Source organism: Gorilla gorilla, chromosome 14 (genome assembly GCF_029281585.2).
Source record: "Gorilla gorilla gorilla isolate KB3781 chromosome 14, NHGRI_mGorGor1-v2.1_pri, whole genome shotgun sequence".
In the NCBI taxonomy this organism is placed as follows: Eukaryota; Metazoa; Chordata; class Mammalia; order Primates; family Hominidae; genus Gorilla; species Gorilla gorilla.
The window spans coordinates 25,060,771-25,080,988 of record NC_073238.2 but is presented as its reverse complement, the minus strand read 5'-3'; the positions used below and the strand labels follow the sequence as shown (position 1 = coordinate 25,080,988).

The 20,218-nt window shown below is 47.6% G+C and overlaps 1 protein-coding gene across 1 annotated transcript; it reads right to left on the bottom strand.

Annotated features, from left to right (window-relative positions):
• Positions 1 to 10,663: 10,663 nt before the first annotated feature.
• LOC134757075 (collagen, type I, alpha 1a-like) lies at positions 10,664 to 20,016 on the bottom strand. Its single transcript, XM_063697667.1, has 4 exons — positions 19,862 to 20,016; positions 19,177 to 19,252; positions 12,385 to 12,819; positions 10,664 to 12,308 (listed from the first exon to the last, which is right to left on the bottom strand). Exons 1-4 carry the CDS (start codon positions 20,014 to 20,016, stop codon positions 11,349 to 11,351), a joined length of 1,626 nt encoding a protein of 541 aa, XP_063553737.1. The 3' UTR covers positions 10,664 to 11,348.
• Positions 20,017 to 20,218: the final 202 nt, after the last annotated feature.

Below are 20,218 nucleotides of genomic sequence, written 5' to 3'. Positions count from 1 at the left end.
AAACAAAAAACTACCACCACCTTTTAACTCCTAAATGTGTTTTTATACATAATTTTATTTCATGGTTCTCTGTTCACCTAACATACGGTATTAGGCCATTTTATTAAACCCTTCTCATAAGCATTCCGTTATATGAAGACACACTTTTTTTTTTTTTTTTTTTTTTTTTAAGACGGAGGCCCGCTCTGTTGCCCAGGCTGGATTGTAGTGGCACGGTCTCAGCTCACTGCAGCCTTCACCTCCCAGGTTCAAGCGATTCTCCTGCCTCAACCTCCTGAGTAGCTGGGATTACATGCGCCTGCCAACATGCCCGGCTAACTTTTTGTATTTTTAGTGGAGACAGGGTTTCACCATGTTGGCTAGGCTGGTCTCAAACTTCTGACCTCGTGATCCACCCTCCTTGGCCTCCCAAAGTGCTGGGATTACAGGCGTGAGCCACCGCGCCCGGCCGAAGATATACATTTATTTAAACATTTCTCTATCAATGCATGTAGATCCCAACTAAATGTAACTTCACAGAATTGTTCTATTTCTTCAGACTACTCACAATCATCATAATACACAACCCATCTGAACAAACCTGGAATCTTTTCCAGCATGCTGCTGTTCTCATTGGGCTTCGTTGGTTTTTTGGTTTTTTTTGTTGTTTGTTTGTTTGTTTTAGAGATGGAGTCTCGCCCTGTGGCACAGTCTAGAGTGCAGTGGCGTGATCTCCGCTCACTGCAACCTCTGCCTCCTGGGTACAAGCACTCCTCCTGCCTCAGCCTCCTGAGTAGCTGGGATTACAGGTGTCCACCACGACGCCCGGCTGATTTTTGTATTTTTAGTAGAGACGGGGTTTTGCCATGTTGGCCACGCTTGTCTCGAACTCATGACCTCAGGTGAACCAGTCACCTCGGCCTCCCAAAGTGCTGGCATTACAGGCGTGAGCCATAGCACCCGGCCTCATCTTCCATTTCTTCAGCTGCCTTGAACCCTCCAACCCAGGCACAAGATGAATGCTATAGTTTGCTGTACCTTTGGGATTATGCTAACCTTTGGCCCTTACTGGTCCTAAAAAGTGACTGAATGTTTGTTCTTTCCTGCCTTTCTCCAATTGTACCCCAAGCATATCCTCTTTCAGGTCTTTTCTGTCATGGTTGGTGTGTCTTTTCCTACTGGCATCTGACTTCTCATGTCAGTAAGAAATATTCCCTGACAAGGGCAGAGGAGAGAGAGAATGAGCCAAGACTGAGGCAGCAAATGTGATAGGAGCAAAATGAGAAACTCAAAAGAGAGAGAAATACGAGAACACTAAGGGCCAATAGGTGGAGACAGACCTAGACACAGCTACCACCTCCCCTCCTCCATCTAATTCCTCATCAAAACCCAACAAAACCAGGCCAGGCACGGTGGCTCAAGCCTGTAATCCCAGCACTTTGGGAGGCCAAGGCAGGTGGATCACCTGAGGTCATGAGTTCAAAACCAGCCTGGCCAACATGGTGAAACCCCATCTCTACTAAAAATACAAACATTAGCTGGGCCCGGTGGCATGTGCCTATATTCCGAGCTCCTAGGGAGGATGAGGCAGGAGAATCACTTGACCCCAAGAGGCGGAGGTTGCAGTGAGCTGAGATTGCGCCACTGCACTCCATCCTGGGCAACAGAGTCAGACTCCATCTCAAAAAAAAAAAAAAAAGAAGAAAGAAAAGGAAAAAATAGTAAAGGAAGATGAGGTAGCAAATAGGAAACTAAAATATTTAATTATTTTTTTTGGCTGTGTAGAGTTCATTTATTTATTTTTGTGTGTGTGTGTTTTTTTTTATTATACTTCAAGTTTTGGGGCACATGTGCACAATGAGGAAACTAAAATATGACAACACAGTGTACATAAATTATTTAGAACAATGTCCAGCACTCTGCTCAATGTCAAGACATTGTTATTGTCATCATCGTTATTAGTTCTGTACTACTTTGGGGAATTTCTTCTTCTAGTATAATCTTTCACAGTTGACTACTATTGCTAGGTTCTAATTAGTCAAGATTTCCAGTGATGTTCATTTGAATCAAGGCAAGGACTGTCATCATTATTATTATTCACTATTATAATTATTTAGAGATGAGGTCTTGCTACATTACCCGGGCTGGAGTGCAGTGGCTACTTCGTAGGTGTGATCATAATGCACTACAGCCTTGAACTCCTAGACTCAAACGATCCTTCCATCTCAGCCTCCAGAGTACCTAGGACTACAGGTGCACACCATCATGCACGGCCCAGGGGAAGGACTTTCTACATGGAAAGGAAAGCACAGAAACATTATTTTCTTTTTTTTCCTTTTCTTTTCTTTTTTTTTTCTTTTTTTTTTTTTTTTTTTTTTTTTTGAGACAGTGTCTGGCTCTGTCTCCTAGGCTGGAGTACACTGGCGTGATCTTGGCTCACCGCAACCTCTGCCTCTCGGGGTCAAGGGATTCTCCTGCCTCAGCCTCTCAAGAAGCTGGGATTACAGGTGCACATCACCACACCCAGATAACTTTTTTGTATTTTTAGTGGAGACAAGGTTTCACCATGTTGGTCAAGCTGGTCTTGAACTCCTGACCTCAAATGATCTGCCCGCTTTGGCCTCCCAAAGTGCTGAGATTACAGGTGTGAGCCACCGTGCTCAGCCATTATTTCCATTTTTTATTAACATTTTCACCTAAATATTGCCTGACCATTCCCTGTGCCTGGGGACTGGTAAACAAAATAATGGGATGCATCCAGTTGCCATATATGATCTTAATAACTTTCTATTTACTAGTTCACTGTATTTACCTTGAACAAAATCCTAAGATCACAGTGGCACACACCTGGAATCCTAGCACTTTGGGAGGCCAAGGTGGATAGATTGCTTGGAGCCCAGGAGTTTGAGACCAGCCTGAGCAACATGTTGAAACCCCATCTCTACTAAAAGTACAAAAATTACCCAGGCATTGTGATGTGGGCCTGTGGTCCCAGCCATTCAGGAGGCTGAGGTGGGAGGACTGCTTGAGCCCAGGAGGTGGAAGCTATAGTGTGCTGAGATCATGCCACCGCGCTCCAGTTTGGGTGACAGAACAAGACCCTGTCTCAAAAAGAAAAAACAATTTATATGACCTATAGTATTCGTATTATAGTTCATTTACACACTGCTGGTAAAGACATACTCAAAACTGGGAACAAAAAGAAGTTTTGTTTTTGTTTTTGTTTTTTTGAGACAGAGTCTCGCTCTGTTGCCCAGGCTGGAGTGCAGCGGCATGATGTCGGCTCACTGCAAGCTCCGCCTCCTGGGTTCACGCCATTCTCCTGCCTTAGCCTACCGAGTAGCTGGGACTACAGGCGCCCGCCACCACGCCCAGCTAATTGTTTTGTATTTTTAGTAGAGATGGTGTTTCACCATGTTAGCCAGGATGGTCTCGATCTCCTGACCTCATGATCCACCTGCCTCAGCCTCCCAAAGTGCTGGGATTACCGACGTGAGCCACCGCACCCGGCCAAAAAGAGGTTTAATTGGACTTACAGTTCCATATGGCTGGGGAGGCCTCAGAATCAAGGCGGGAGGAGAAAGGCACTTCTTACATAGTGGCAACAAGAGAAAAATGAGGAGGAGGCAAATGTGGAAACTCCTGATAAGCCCATTAGATCTCGTGAGACTTATTCATTATCACAAGAATAACACAGGAAAGACTGGCCTCCATGATTCTATTTCCTCCCTCTGGATTCCTCTCACAACATGTGGGAATTCTGGGAGATATAATTCAAGTTGAGATTTGGGTGGGGACACAGCCAAACCACATCATTCTGCCCCTGACACCTCCAAATCTCTTGTCCTCACATTTCAAAACCAATTGTGCCTTCCCAACAGTTCCCCAAAGTCCCAAAAGTTCACAGTCCAAAGTCTCATCTGAGACAAGGTAAGTCTGTTCTGCCTATGAGCCTGTAAAATCAGAAGCAAGCTAGTTACTTCCTAGATACAATGGGGGTACAGGTACTGGGTAAATACAGCTATTCCAAATGGGAGAAATTGGCCAAACAAAGGGGTTACAGGGCCCATGCAAGTCTGAAATCCAGTAGGGCAGTCAAATTTTATTTTATTTTATTTTGTTTTATTTTATTTTATTTATTTTAGAGTCTTGCTCTGTCGCCCAGGCTGGAGTGCAGTGGCGCAATCTCGGCTCACTGCAACCTCCGCCTCCCAGGTTCAAGCAATTCCCCTGCCTCAGCCTCCCAAGTACCTGGAATTACAGGGGCATGCCACCATGCCTGGCTAATTTTTGTAGTTATTTTTAGTAGAGATGGGGTTTCACCATGTTGGCCAGGCTGGTCTAAAACTCCTGACCTTGTGATCCACCTGACTCGGCCTCCCAAAGTGCTGGGATTACAGGCATGAGCCACCACACCCGGCCCCAAGGACAGTCAAATTTTAGAGCTTCAAAATGATCTCCTTTGATTCCAGGTCTCACATCCAGGTCATGCTGATGCAAGAAGTGGGTGCCCATGGTCTTGGGCAGCTCTGTCACTGTGGCTTTGCAGGCTATAGCCTCCCTCCTGGCTGCTTTCATAAGTTTGTGTTGAGTGTCTGTGGCTTTCCTGGGCACATGGTGCAAGCTGTCCGTGGATCTACCATTCTGCGGTCTGGAGGATGGTGGCCCTCTTCTCACAGCTCCACTAGGCAGTGCCCTAGTAGAGACTCTGTCTGGGGGCTTCGACCCCATGTTTCCCTTCTGCACTGCCCTAACAGAGGTTCTCTGTGAGGGCTCCGCCCCTGCAGCAAACTTTTGCCTGGGCATCTAGGCATTTCCATACATCTTCTGATATCTAGGCAGAGGTTCCCAAACCTCAATTTTTGACTTCTGTGCATGTGCAGGCTCAACACCACATGGAAGCTGCCAAGGCTTGGGGCTTCCACCCTCTGAAGCCACAGCCCGAGCTCTACATTGGTCCCTTTCAGCCACGGCTGGAGCGGCTGGGACACAGGGCACCAAGTCCCTAGGCTGCACACAGCATGGGGACCCTGGGCCTGGCCCATTAAACCACTTTTTCCTCCTGGGCCTCTGGGCCTGTGATGGGAGGGGCTGCTGTGAAGGTCTCTGACATGGACTGGAGACATTTTCCCCATAGTGTTGGGGATTACCATTAGGCTCCTTGCGATTTATGCAAATTTCTACAGCCAGCTTGAATTTCTCCTCAAAAAATGAGTTTTTCTTTTCTACTGCATCAGAGGCTGCAAATTTTCTGAGCTTTTATGTTCTGTTTTCCTGTTTTTTGTTTTTTGTTTTTTGAGATGGAGTTTCGCTCTTGTTGCCCAGCCTGGAGTGCAATGTTGCAATCTCAGCTCACTGCAATCTCTGCCTCCCCAGTTCAAGCAATTCTCTTGCCTCAGCCTCCTGAGTAGCTGGGATTACAGTTGCACGCTGCCACACCCAGCGAATTTTTGCATTTTTTAGTAGAGACACTATTTCACCATGTTGGCCAGACTGGTCCCAAACTCCTGACCTCAGGTGATATGTCCACCTTGACCTCCCAAAGTGTTAGGATTACAACCATGAGCCACTGTGCCTGGCCTGTTTCCCTTTAAAAACTGAATGCTTTTAACAGCACCCAAGTCACCTTTTGAATGTTTTGCTGCTTAGAAAATTCTTCTGCCGGATACCCTAAATCATCTCTCTCAAGTTCAAAATTCCACAAATCTCTAGCACAGGGCAAAATGCTGTTAGTCTCCTTGCTAAAACATAACAAGAATCACCTTTGCTCCAGTTTCCAACAAGCTCCTTATCTCCATATGGGACCACTTCAGCCTGGACCTTATTGTTCATATCACTATCAGCATTTTTTTAAGGCCATTCATCAAGTCTCTAGGAGGTTCCAAACTTTCCCACATTTTCCTGTTTTCTTCTGAGCCCTCCAAACGGTTCCAACCTCTGCCTGTTACCCAATTCCAAAGTCACTTCCACATTTTTGGGTATCTTTTCAGCATGCCCCACTCTACTGGTACCAATTTACTTTATTAGTTCGTTTTCTTCCTTTCTTTCTTTTCTTTTTTCTTTTCTTTTCTTTTCTTTTTTTTTTTTTTTTGAGATGGAGTTTCGCTCTTGTTGCCCCAGGGTGGAGTGCAATGGCACGATCTCGGCTCAATGCAAACTCCACCTCCCAGGTTCAAGCCATTCTCCTGCCTCAGCCTCCTGAGTAGCTGGGATTACAGGCTTGTGCCACCACACCTGGCTAATTTTGCATTTTTTTAGTAGAGACGGGGTTTCTCCATGTTGGTCAGGCTGGTCTCAAATTCCAGACCTCAGGTGATCCACCCACCTCGGCCTCCCAGAGTGCTGGGATTTATTAGTTCGTTTTCACACTGCTGATAAAGACATACCAGAAACTAGGAACAGAAAGAGGTTTAATTGGACTTACAGTTCCACATGGCTGGGGAAGCCTCAGAATCATGGCGGGAGGCAAAAGGCACATGGCAGCAGCAAGAAAAAATGAGGACGAAGCAAAAGCAGAAACCCCTGATAAACCCATCAGATCTCGTGAGATGTATTCACTACCACAAGAGTAGCACGGGAAAGACTGGCCCCCATGATTCAATTACCTCCCTCTGGGTCCTTCCCACAACACATGGGAATTCTGGGAGTTACAATTCAAGTTGAGATGTAGGACGGTGGGGACACAGCCAAACCATATCAGTATTCCAAACACAGATCCCTGCAGTGGCCAGGTGATGAAGATAAATGACTGTACTGAGCCTGATATATGGAGTGTACACCCTGTGTAAAGAGGGCAGCAGCTAGTCAGCAATACCACAGGTAATCGTGCAACAAATGGCCAAATCTGACTAATTTCCAAAAGAAGTTACAATTCTGTATTCTTATCTGAAATCTCTTATTTTTTATTTTATTTATTTATTTATTTATTTTGAGATGGAGTCTTGCTCTGTCACCCAGGCTGGAATGTAGTGGTAAGATACAGCTCACTGCAATCTCCACCACCCGGGTTCAAGTAATTCTCCTGCCTCAGCCTCTCAAGTAGCTGGGATTACAGGCGCCTGCAACCACACCCGGCTAATTTTTTGTATTTTTAGTAGAGATGGGGTTTCACCATGTTGGCCAGGCTGGTCTCGAACTCCTGACCTGAAGTGATCCACCCGCCTTGGCCTCCCAAAGTGCTGGGATTACAGGTGTGAGCCACCATGCCCGGCCCTGAAATCTCTTTAAATCTTGGAAACTAATGTTAAAATTTCTAGACATTGTAGAGACAAACAATACATATCTGTGACCACTGATTTGTAACTTCCAACTCAAGGTATATTTGTTTCCCATTCACAAAATATTCCACCCCTTTGGGTTCGAGCTGAACTTTCAACCACAGAGTCCTCAACCTCAGCATTCTGAGCTGCCCTGAGAATGTCCTTACCAAGGTAAAGCCACTCACCCTTCTCCCCAAAAGCAGTAAGAAGACTTCCTGCTTTTTCCTCCTAGTCTAGGAAATTCACTACCAATTGAGAAATAAAACTGTGCCAAGACATTTGGGTAGGGAATTATAAAAATCCTCCTTACAGAATTATACATGAAATGTTTGGGCAAAATAGTAACTCCATTTATAAAGGTAATTAATTTCCCAAACCTATTCCAAAAGTTTGCTAGCAGGGGATACAACAGAAGAAATAATTAAGGCAAAGGCTGGGCATGGTGGCTCACGCCTGTAATCCCAGCACTTTGGGAGGCCGAGGCAGGTGGATCACGAGGTCAAGAGATCAAGACCATCCTGGCCAACATGGTGAAACCCTGTCTCTACTAAAAATACAAAAATTAGATGGGTGTGGTGACACGAGCCTGTAGTCTCAGCTACTTGGGAGGCTGAGGCAGAACTGCTTGAATCCAGGAGGCGGAGGTTGCAGTGAGCTGAGATCATGCCACTGCACTCCAGCCTGGCGACAGAGCAAGACTCTGTCTCAAAAAAATAAAAATAATTAAGGCAGAATGTTTCTAATTTTCATCTTTAAGAGGAACGGAAAGAAGTAGCTTTCTTCAGCCGGGCGCGGTGGCTCATGCTTGTAATCCCAGCACTTTGGGATGCCGAGGCGGGTGGATCATGAGGTCAGGAGATGGAGACCACGGTGAAACCCCGTCTCTACTAAAAATACAAAAAATTAGCCGGGCGTGGTGGTGGGTGCCTGTAGTCCCAGCTACTTGGAGAGGCTGAGGCAGGAGAATGGAGTGAACCTGGGAGGCGGAGGTTGCAGTGAGCTGAGATCGCGCCACTGCACTCCAGCCTAGGTGACAGAGCGAGATTCCGTCTCCAAAAAAAAAAAAAAAAAAAAGAATTAGCTTTCTTCTGAAATTAGACGTTAAGGCCGGGCTCCTCACACCTATAATCCCAACATTTTGGGAGGCCGAGGTGGGTGGATCACCTGAGGTTAGGAGTTCGAGACCAGCCTGACCAACAAGGTGAAACCCCGTGTCTGCCAAAAACACAAAAATTAGCCGGGCATGGTGGCAGGCACCTGTAGCCCCAGCTACCTGGGAGGCTGAAACAGGAGAACTGCTTGAACCCGGGAGGCAGAGGTTGCAGTGAGCAGAGATCACGCCACTGCACTCCAGCCTGGGCAACAACAGTGAAACTCCATTTCAAAAAAAAAAAAAAAAGAAATTAGACGTTAAAAAAAGATGTGACACATCATATCAAAATTGTCTACACTACATTAAAGGAGTTAAAAATACTGAAATGCAGCAAGATGAACTTGTTGTCTCGAGACAGGGTCTTGCTCTGTTGCCCAGGCTGGGGTGCAGTGGCGCCATTACGGCTCACTGCAGTCTCGACATCCCGTTCTCACGCAATCCTCCTGCCTCTGCCTCTTGAGTAGCTGGGTCTACAGCTATGTGCCACTACGCCCAGCTAATTTTTTGTAGAGATGAGGTTTTGCCTTTTTTCCTTTTTGTAGAGATGAGGTTTTGCCATGTTCCCTAGGCTAGTCTCCAACTCCTGGGTTCAAGCCACCATCTGCTCTGGCCTCCGAAAATGCTGAATTACAGGTGTGAACCACTGTGCCTGGCCGCAGTATCATTCAGGATTGCATTTTGTTTAGATTTTTTAATTCTTTAGTTTTTCTTATTATGGTAATATAATAGATCTAGGAGCTAAATTCCAGTATTCAATTTTTGTACAATGATATGCAATTCATTCTCATGATTTGACAGTGTTGACTTTCTATTATTGACAATCTCGTGATCTGAAGAAAAACACTTGTGGTTTTATTATCTTTTTAGTGGGTATTAAGATCAAAATGATGAGCACAAAACAACAACAACAACAACAAAAAAGAGGGCCGGGCTCATGACTGTAATCCCAGCACTTTGGGAGGCCGCGCCAGGTGAATAACGAGGTCAGTAGTTGGTGAAACCCCATCTCTACTAAAAATACAAAAAATTAGCTGGGCATAGTGGCGGGCGCCTGTAATCCCAGCTACTCAGGAGGCTGAGGCAGGAGAATCGCTTGAACCCGGGTGGCAGAGGTTGCAGTCAGCCGAGAGCGCACCACTGCACTCCAGCCCTGGTGACAGAGTGAGACTCCGTCCCCCCAAAAAAAAAAGAGAGAAGAAAACAACCTTCAGTAGGAATAGATAACAAAACATTTGAAATAAGATATATATTTATATACCCAATGAGGGCTAAGAGTTTCTAGCACTGTTTAGGTTGCCAATTGGTCAAAACAGAAAGCAACGATTCCCTTTGGAAAATTAGCTGGCAGTAAGGAACTGGCTACAATGACAAGCCAATAACCATATATGAAAGGTCTCTTTTTGTTGCTTTGTTCGTATTTAATTTCTATTTAAAAGATTGGAACCTCTATTCCTACCTTAATAGCATTTACTAAATGTTAATAGCATTTACTATTTATATTACTATTTATAAACAGTATTTATAAATGTAATAAATATGGTAGTTCAAGTGTAATACTACAGCTAATTATGAATAAGCTCATTCTTATGTTGAATTTAAGGAACATATATATCTATATGTAGATATCTATATATACCTATATGTCTATATATCTATATCTATATATCTATATATATATCTATATAGATCTATAGAGATCTCTATAGATCTATATATCTATACATACATCTATATAGATCTATAGAGATCTCTATAGATCTATATATCTATACATTTATCTACATATATACGTATCTATATATCTATACATATATCTATATAGACCTATATATAGATATCTATATATACATATATCTATATAGACCTAGATATAGATATCTATATATCTATACATAGATCTATATATATCTATATCTCTATGTATCTATATATTTTTTTTTTGAGACGGAGTCTCGCTCTGTTACCCAGGCTGGAGTGCAGCGGCACAATCACTGTAACCTCCGCCTCCCGGGTTCAAGAAATTTTCCCGTCTCAGCCTCCCAAGCAGCTGGGACTGCAGGCACCCGCCACCACGCCCAGGCTCATTTTTGTATTTTTAGTAGAGAGTGGGTTTCACCATATTGGTCAGGATAGTTTCCAACTCCTGACCCCAGGTGATCCGCCTGCCTCGGCCTCCCAAAGTGCTGGAATTACATGCGTGACCCACAGCACCCGGCCATATTTTCTTTCTTAGTGACTATTTTTTGTAAATATAAAAACATACGTCTGTACATTCCGTACATAGCAATATTTTATTTTCTCCCCAATGTGGTAACTAAAATACATTTAAACGAAGGCTAGAATTTAAAACAAAATTCTTTTACTGATAAGCACACTTGCAAAGTAATGAAAATGTTACATGCATTGCTTTGCATATAAACGTCCAAGAAGTATTTGTTGACCAAATGTCTGAAAATGAAATATTTTTATCTGTTCCGAAACACCATAATATTGCAAAGAAGCATTTCAAATTATTGTGTGAAATGTTCAAATTTAGCATTCAAATTTAGCGTTTTCCCACATTTTATCCTTCAATTTACACAATTTGGAAGAGTAGATGAGTTGGTCATTGTTACTTAAAACAATGCGTCACCTTGTTAGGGAGAGAAATTAACATAATGGTCAAGGAGTGATAATTAAACAGAACATGACATTTGCTGTCCATTCAATGTTAAACTTCTAAGCAAATTAGCATGGAGAAAAGGGATGGGTAGAAATAATAACAGAGCACTGGTTGATTAGTCCGCCTCCACATCCACGCTGCAGGCGTTGGACAGATCCGGCTTTACTGAGTCCACCGTGCAGGGAAATGGACGCGCGGGCTAAGCGGAATCCCAAGGGCGCGATCGCACCGGCTGGCGTTCCAGCAAACCCTGCATCCCGGGCCCTGGATTCACGCTGCCTTCTGAGTCTTTGACTTATTTTCCTTTGCCTGGAAACAGAACGCCGCGGTCCGTACCGGAGAGGAAGAAAGTGCAGGACGACCCGCCGGGAAGACCCGAGCGCGCGGCGCCTTCCCCGCGGCTCCACGGGCACAAAACGGTGGCTCCGGAGCTCCTAGACCCAGGCAGCCCCAGTTGCGCGAGCGCCTCCCCCCGAGCGCGGCCGGGCTCCCGCGGGAAACAGGCGACCGCGGCACGCGTGGGCGCTGCGGGTGGGTGCCGGCGCCAGGTTCCTCCCGGCTCCCCCCCTGCGGCTCCTCCCGGCTCCTTCCTGCGGCTCACCCCGCGGACGGGGATCCCTCCGCCCACCGCCGGCCCTTCCGCGCCAAGTAGTGCGACCCCGGCCCCCGCAGCTTCCGCCAACCCGGGCTCGCGGGGACGAGTCCACGGTCGCGCGCGAGAAGGAGCGACGCAGAGACGGCCGGGGGCACGGGGCAGTCCCGAGGTTTTCCCCGCGACGCCGCGGGGGGTCTCCCAGTGGCCAGGTAGAGAGCGCGCCCACGGCCGCAGAACCACGGCTCCTCCCGCCGCGAGCAGGCCGGGAGTGTATGGTCGGGGCAGAACCGCCCGGGAAGCCGCGCGAGGCCGGCGGCCGGCGGCGGAGGCAGGTGTCCCGAGGCCTGCCCCACCCCCACCACCGCGGGCAGGAAGAGGAAGCAGCCGCGGCCGTGCCTGGCGGGCGGGGGTGCCCGGCCCGCGGAGCGCGTGACCTAGTTCGTCCCAAAGTGGATTTGACAGGTTGTCAGCTCCACTCCCCGCCCCCACCGCCTTCCGGGTCTCCCTCCCCTCGCGGGGAGGCCCACCGCCCGCGGTCCTCGGCTCGGCCTCCCATTGGCTCTCTCGCCGCCTGGCGCCCCGCCCTCTCGGTATTACCCTTCCATTGGCTTGGGACCCCGCCCCTGCCCCTAACTCACCCTCCCACTGGCTTCTTGCCGCCTGGCACCCCGCCTCAGCCCAGAGGGCCCGGCCCGCCCTCCCATTGGCCTCGCACCGCCTAATTCCCCGCCCTCGCCCCGGCCCGCCCTCCCATTGGCGTCGTTTCGCCTAGTGCTCCGCCCTCGCCCCGGCCCGCCCTCCCATTGGCCTCGAGCCGCCTGACGCCCCGCCCCTTCCGCGGGCCCCTCTCCCAGCCCAGCCCAGCTCTCTGCTTGTCTGCGGGTTCCTGCGGGCGTTCCTCAGTGTCTGCCTTCTTCATTCCCGCTTGAGTGTTGCTCCTCTTCCTCTCCTTTTTTCCATGTCTCTCCTTTTTCTGATCTCCTCCCGTTTCGGCAGCCCGAGCGCTCTTGCCCGGTTGCACCCCGCGGCCTGAGCTGGGCTCCCGGTGCCGGCTGCCTGAGCTCCAGGACCTGCCCCGAGGCCCCCTGCAACCTTCCCGTCGCTCCCGGAACCTGACCCCTCTGTGCTTCACTTCTCGGTGTTCTTCCCTGATATAAGCAGCAGCGAATCCCTTCTCCAGATTTTCTCATGTGTTCAGTCTGCAAGGCTTCTCCCTTTCTCCACCCTGCGCCTCGGTTTCTCCCCCGCTTCCCCGCCCTCCCTAAACTCAGCCAAGTGGAACAGATCTCCCAGCAAAACAAGGCAGAGGGCGAGGATAAAAATGATAAATGTCAATATCAACATTTTTATTGCTTTAGGTTTTTAAAACAGAAAATTAGCAGGAACGCCCAGATGGACCCAGACCTAGGATCAAGATGGAGTTTCTTAAAGTACCAAGTGAGACTGCAGTGACAAAGTCGATTATCCCAGCAATACAATCAGCTTTGCCTGGGGAATTTACTTTTACTTTGTTTTTATTTGTTTGTTTTGAGATGGAGTCTAGCTCTGTCGCCCAGGCTAGAGTGCAATGGCGCGATCTCAGCTCACTGCAACCTCCGTCTCCTGGGTTCAAGCAATTCTCCTGCCTCAGCCTCACAAATAGCTGGGAGTACAGGCGCCCACCACCATGCCCAGCTAATTTTTGCATTTTTAGTAGAGACGGGGTTTCTCCATGTTGGTCAGGCTGGTCTTGAATTCCTGACCTCAGGTGATCCGCCCGCTTCGACCTCCCAAAGTGCTGGGATTACAGGCGTGAGCCACTGCACCCGGCCTACTTTTAGTTTATGCAGTATTCTAACGATTTAAAGTTTGTATTTTTTTTTAATTTTCTGAGCTCGTTTTGTAAATGGCTGCTCTTGAACGTAAGGATAAATTGACTGATGAGGCTGAGGTTTGGAGCCAATTCCCGCACAAGGCATTTGGCATCAAACACAAGAAACCCTTGGCTATTCAAATGAGGAAACTCAAGTAACTTTCCCAGGGCCACTAAAGTCGGAGACCTCAAACGTGGACCCAGGTCAGGCTCCGGAGGTCCACCAGGACGACCCATCATGGCTCATGAATGTATCCGTAAGAATGGCAGAACTGCTCTTTCCAGCTGCCTTCCTACCTATCATGGGGGTCCTAACCGAGCTCCCCCCATCATGGCATTCAAGGCCTACCTTATAGGATCCCTGCCTTACAGGAGCAGTTTCAATGTAGCAGGCACAATGACCACCTTTCTGCCAAGACCTTTTTGCCAGAGGGCGTTTGCACTTGAATTTCTTTAGACTTCTCGCCTGGCTTAGCTCATCTGTCACCTTGGGGAGGCATTTCTCTTTCTTTCTTTGTTTCTTTCTCTCTTTTTTTTTGAAACGGAGTCTTGCCCTGTCGCCCAGACTGGAGTGCAATGGTGCGATTTCAGCTCACTGCAACCTCCGCCTTCCAGGTTTAAGCGATTCTCCTGCCTCAGCCTCCTGAGTAGCTGTGATTACAGGCACGTGCCACCACCCCCGGCTAATTTTTGTATTTTTAGTAGAGATAGGGTTTCACGATGTTGGCCAGGCTGGCCTCAAACTCCTTCACCTCAGCTTACAGGTGTGAACCTCTGGGCCCAGCCTCTCCTCTCTTCCCTGCTCCCCTCCCCTCCCCTTCCCTCTTCTCTCTCTTTTCTTCTTTATTTTTCTTTCTTCCTTTCTTCCTTCGTTTCTTCGTTTCTTCCTGCTTTCCTTTCCTTTTCCTTTTTTTGAGATGGAGTCTCACTCTGTCGCCCATGCTTGGCTCACTGCAACCTCTGCCTCCCAGGTTCAAGTGATTCTCCTGCCTCAGCCTCCCTAGTAGCTGGGATTACAGGTGCCTGCCACCACACCCAGCTAATTTTTGTATTTTTAGTAGAGACACGGTTTCGTCATGTTGGTCAGGCTGGTCTCGAACTCCTGACCTCAAGTGATCCGCCCACCTCAGCCTCCCAAAGTGTTGGGATTACAGGCATGAGCCACCACACCTGGCCTCTTTTTCTTTTTTTCTTTCTTTTTCTTTTTTTTTTTTTTTTTTTTTGAGACAGGGTCTCACTCTGTTGCCAAGGCTCCAAGGCTGGAGTGCAGTGGTGCAATCTCGGCTCACTGCAGCTTTGACCTCCTGGGCTCAGGTGATCCTCCCACCTCAGCCTCCCAAGTAGTGGGGACTACAGGTATGCACCACCACACCTGGCTAATTTTTTAAATTTTAATTTAATTTAATTAATTAATTTATTTATTTTGAGACAGAGTCTTGCTCTTTCACCCAGGCTGGGGTGCAGTGGCGTGATCTCAGCTCACTGCAACCTCCGCCTCCTGGGTTCAAGTGATTCTCCTGTTTCAGCCTCCCAAGTAGCTGGGATTACAAACACCCACCACGGTGCCCAGTTAATTTTTGTATTTTTAGTAGAGATGGGGTTTCACCATGTTGGCCAGGATGGTCTTGAACTCCTGAGCTCTACCCGCTTTGGCCTCCCAAAGTGCTGGGATTACAGGCATGAGCCATGGCACCCAGCTGATTTTTCTTTCTTTCTTTTTTTTTTTTGTAGAGTCTGAGTTTCACATGGTGAAACCTCAGGCTGGTCTCAAACTCCTGAGCTCAAGTGATCCACCCACCTCGGCCTCCCAAAGTGCTAGGATTCCAGGCTTGCACCCCCTCGCCTGGCCTGGGGGAGGCATTTCTGACATTGTACCTAAAGTACCTTTCCCCGCTCCATATCATATCACCCTGTTTTCCTCAGAGCTCTTGGCACAGTCTGAAATCATTGTTTACTTACTTATTATGGTCTGTTCTCCTTCATCTCCCTTCCACCATTAAGATGTGAGCTGCTGGACACAGGGGCCTTTTCGGTGTTTTTTCTGAACTGTATCTTCAGGGCACAAGGTGAGTGCTCAGCAAATCCGTGATGAACAAATGAACAGCTACATCTGCTGTGACCAAATGGACTAACCAAACTGTCCTTCCCTTTGGATTCTGCCACAATTGTATAGACATACCTATAAGTAAGAAAGTTGGGAAAATAGCTATTTTGTTTTTAAATATTTTGTGTTTCTTTGATTCGTGTACTTTATTTCCTGCAATTTTTGAAAACAAATTAGCAACTTTAATTTGTAACAAAAGGATTAAATAAATATCCTCCCCCCCCCTTTTTTTTTAAATCCTGCTATTTTGTGACAAGGAGAGTGGGAAGGCCATTGTCCCAAGGCCACTGTGTTGCCTACTTTTTTTCCAGCTGTTCACAGAATGTAGCCACTGGCCTAGCCCTCACCCTGGCCCCAGGTGGGCAGATAGTTGGCAGGCAGCCCCTTTCTCCAGAGCAGTCTCAGAGGCTCTCTGCTTGGCAGAGGTTTAGAGTGGGGGAAGGGAAGAAGTACTGGTTCACTGTGACCATCCCTGTGGCTCAGCTGCAGCCCCTGCTGTGGTTAAGTGTCATCCCCTCAGGGCAAAAAAGCAGACCAGAAGAAGGCCTCTCTTAGCCTCCTCCTTCCTCCCCCTCAAACATACTTCTGGGTTCTGTTCATCAGCTAGATCACAGTCTGATCTTTATCCGGAACCTTTGCACTTGGGGCCCCTTCCACATGCTGAGGCCAAGAGAACCTTAGGTCAGTTGCTGGAGACTTGTAATTTAGTCCTAACTGGCCCCCAATAGGTAATGTATGCTGGGCAAGGTCTAATATCCTCTCTGGGTCTCAGTGACATCATCTGTCTTTGCCTATGTTGTTTATTCAGAGTTTTAAGGATACGGTATAGACATCTCAGATTTTAGCTGCTAAAAACTATCAGTTCCAAACAAGAATCCTGAGGCTTCCCCTTAGGGCCACAGAGAGGCTGCCAGTAGCAGCAGAAGCCAGTGCTTCCTAATGTGTGTTCAGTAGGAGAGAGTGTACTTCTGTTCCGGCATTCCAGTTCAGAGCCCCCAAGTCACCCAATGACTATGGCCAGAAGAATGGAAAGTGTCGATCAGAGTACATCCTTGGAGCAGGGGTGGTGTCACCTTCTCCATTAAGTGTGTATGTAACTGAAATCTCAATACATTTACGCAGCGGGATGGAGGACGATGCTGAGTAGGTATTCAACAATGCTCTGGACTGGCGCGGTGGCTCACGCCTCTAATCCCAGCACTTTGGGAGGCTGAGGCGTGCAGATCACCTGAGGTCAGGAGTTGGAGGCCAGCCTGACCAGGGTGGTGAAACCCTGTCTCTACTGAAAATACAAAATTAGCCAGGCGTGATGGACACCTGTAATCCCAGCTATTTGGGAGGCTGAGACAGGAGAATCACTTGAACCTGGGAGGCGGAGGTTGCAGTGAGCCGAGATTGCACCACTGCACTCCAGCCTGGGCAACAAGAGTGAAACTCCATCTCAATAAATAAATAAATAAATAAATAAATAAATAACAATGCCTCGTGAGTAACTGGCACAGTGCAGGACATATCGCATAGCTGATGTTAGCCATTGCTATTGGCAGCAAAGATAACACATTGTGGGAGAATCAGCCTGGCACCAAGTCATTCTCTCAGGTCCCTAATCTGCCACTAACTACCATCTTAGTGATGTCAGACAAATTATGGAAATTATGCAATTTTAGAAGTGGAAGAGTTCTTAGAGGCCACAGGGCTCAATCCTTCATTGGACAGACTTGGAAACTGACACCCAGAGACGGCAGTCTGAGTCTCAGTTTCTTCCTTTGTGAAGTGAGGCTAATAATACTGGTCGTGTCTACCCTTGATGTTATGATGAGGATCACATGAGGTACTGTTTATGTATAAGGCTTGGAAATGCTATTCTTTTTTTTTTTTTTTTTTGAGACGGAGTCTCGCTCTTGCTGCCCAGGCTGGAGTACAGTGGTGCGATCTCGGCTCACTGCAATCTCCACCTCCCAGGTTCAAGCGATTCCCCTGCCCCAGCCTCCCGAGCAGCTGGGATTACAGGCATCCACGACGCCTGGCTAATTTTTATATTTATAGTACAGATGGGGTTTCACCATGTTGGCCAGGCTGGTCCTGAACTCCTGACCTCAGATGATCCACCCGCCTCGGCCTCCCAAAGTACTGGGATTACAGGTGTGAGCCACTGCGCCCGCCTGGAAATGCTATTCTTATGGGAAGCATTTTATTTGTGTTATTATTAATGTAGTAATTATGCCTCATTAAGGGGAGAAATGGAGAGTGCCTTCAAAGGATAAGCTTACTTGGTTCAAAATGAATAATGGCACTTGAGAGTGTGTGGTGTGTGTATGTATGTTCATGTTCTTGTTAAGATGGGGAAGGTGTAGTTGAGACATGGCCCTTCGTGTACCATTAAGGAGTGGCATAGGGAATTGTTCTTAGGATGAAAGAGATTGGTGTGGTAGTTGGCTATAAATTGAAGTTGTCTCTCCTTGACTGACATTTGAGGAGAGTTGCTGACCTGGTAGGGCAAATCAAGTACTAGGAAAAGGCAACCTGTTAGAGACAAATCGCATTAGGCCATTCTTTGCCTTGCTATAAAGAAATACCTGAGACTGGGTACTTTATAAAGAAAAGAAGTTTAGGCCGGGCACAGTGGCTAACGCTGTAATCTCCAGCACTTTGGGAAGCTGAGGTGGGAAGATCATCTGAGGTCAGGAGTTTGAGACCAGCCTGGCCAACATGGTGAAACCCCGTCTCTACTAAAAATACAAAAATTAGCTGGGCGGGGTGCTGCATGCCTGTGGTTCCAGCTACTCGGGAGGCTGAGGCAGGGGAATCGCTTGAACCTGGGAGGCAGAGGTTGCAGTGAGCTGAGATCATGCCAGTGCACTCCAGCCTGGGCAACAGGAGGAGACTCTTGTTTCAAAAAAAAAAAAAAAAAAAAATACAGTCATGGTGGCGGGCGCCTGTAATCCCAGGAGAATCGCTTTAACCCGGGAGGCGGAGGCTGCAATGAGCTGAGGTTGCACCACTGCACTCCAGCCTGGGTGACAGAGTGAGACTCTGTCTTAAAAAAAAAAGAAAAGAGGTTTAATTGACTTAGAGTTCCGCAGGCTGTACTGGAAGCATGACACCAGTATCTGCCTGGCTTCTGGGGAGGCCTCAGGGAGCTTTTACTCATGGTGGAAGGAGAAGCTATAGCACGGATGGGGGAGGTGTCACACAGTTTACAACAACCGGATCTTGTGAGAACTCACTGGCTATCCAAGCCATGAGGGATCCACCCCTAGACCCAAACACCTTCCACCAGGCCCCACCTCCAACCCTAGGGGTTACATTTCAACATGAGATTTGGGCAGGGACAAATATCCAAACTATATCTGTCAACTTTTTTTATATTTTTAATTTTAACTTTTTTTTTTTCCTGAGACGAGGTCTCAATCCGTCACCCAGGCTGGAGCACAGTGGTGCTATCTTGGATCACTGCAACCTCCACCTCCTGGGCTCAAGCGATCCTCCCACCTCAGCCTCCTGAGTAGCTGGGACCACGGGCGTGCACCACCACACCCGGCTAAATCAGTAACTTTATGTTAGTATTTTACCACCTTGTGTTGGTTCAGGTCCTTTGAAAAATAGATGCCAAGACGATTGTCATACAAGAGATTTGTGGAAGAAACACTGATGAGGGGAAAAAAGTGGAGAAAGTTGGAGGAATGAGGAATTTTATTTATTTTTATATTTATTTATTTATTTATTTATTTGAGACAGAGTCTTGCTCTGTCACCCAGGTTGGAGTGCAGTGGTGAGATCTCAGCTCACTGCAACCTCTGCCTCCTGGCTTCAAGTGATTCTCCTGTCTCAGCCTCCCGAGTAGCTGGGATTACAGGTGTGTGCCGCCATGCCTGGCTAACTTTTATATTTTTAGTAGAGATGGGGTTTCACCATGTTGGCCAGGCTGATCTCAACCTCCTGACCTCAGGTGATCCGCCCTCCTTAGCCTCCCAAAGTGCTGGGATTACGGGTGTGAGCCACCTCGCCTGGCCGGAATGGGGAAATTTGACCCCCCAGAAAGAAAAGAGAACAGAGTAAGTAGGAGGGTCCCAGGCTGCAGTGCAGCTCTCAGATGATTTTGGCCAAACTGACCCAAGTCCCCATTAGAATGTGGCAGGAAGTGACCTTATTATCCCATAGTCGCTGTCTGGGCGTAGCCCTCAGGAAGCACGGTCTTATTGTAAATGTGGCAGTGGTAGATTCAGAGGACAGCAGTTGAGGTTCTCAGTCAATTACACCTGCAGCAGGAGATCCGAGTGGGGTCTTTCCACAGTTGTCATCATCCCACTGGTTTCAAAACAGCTCCATTCATTCACTGAGGGGCTGACCATCCAGGATGTTTCTGTGGCGGTGGCACACAGAAGCATGCGACCCTTGTCTTCTCCAGCCATCTTCCATGTAATTTTTCTTTTTTTTTTTTTTGAGACGGAGTCTCGGTCTGTCGCCCAGGCTGGAGTGCAGTGGCACAATCTCGGCTCACTGCAACCTCCGCCTCCCAGGTTCACGCAGTTCTCCTGCCTCAGCCTCCCTAGTAGCTGGGACTACAGGTGCCCGCCGCCACGCCCGGCTAATTTTTTGTATTTTTAGTAGAGA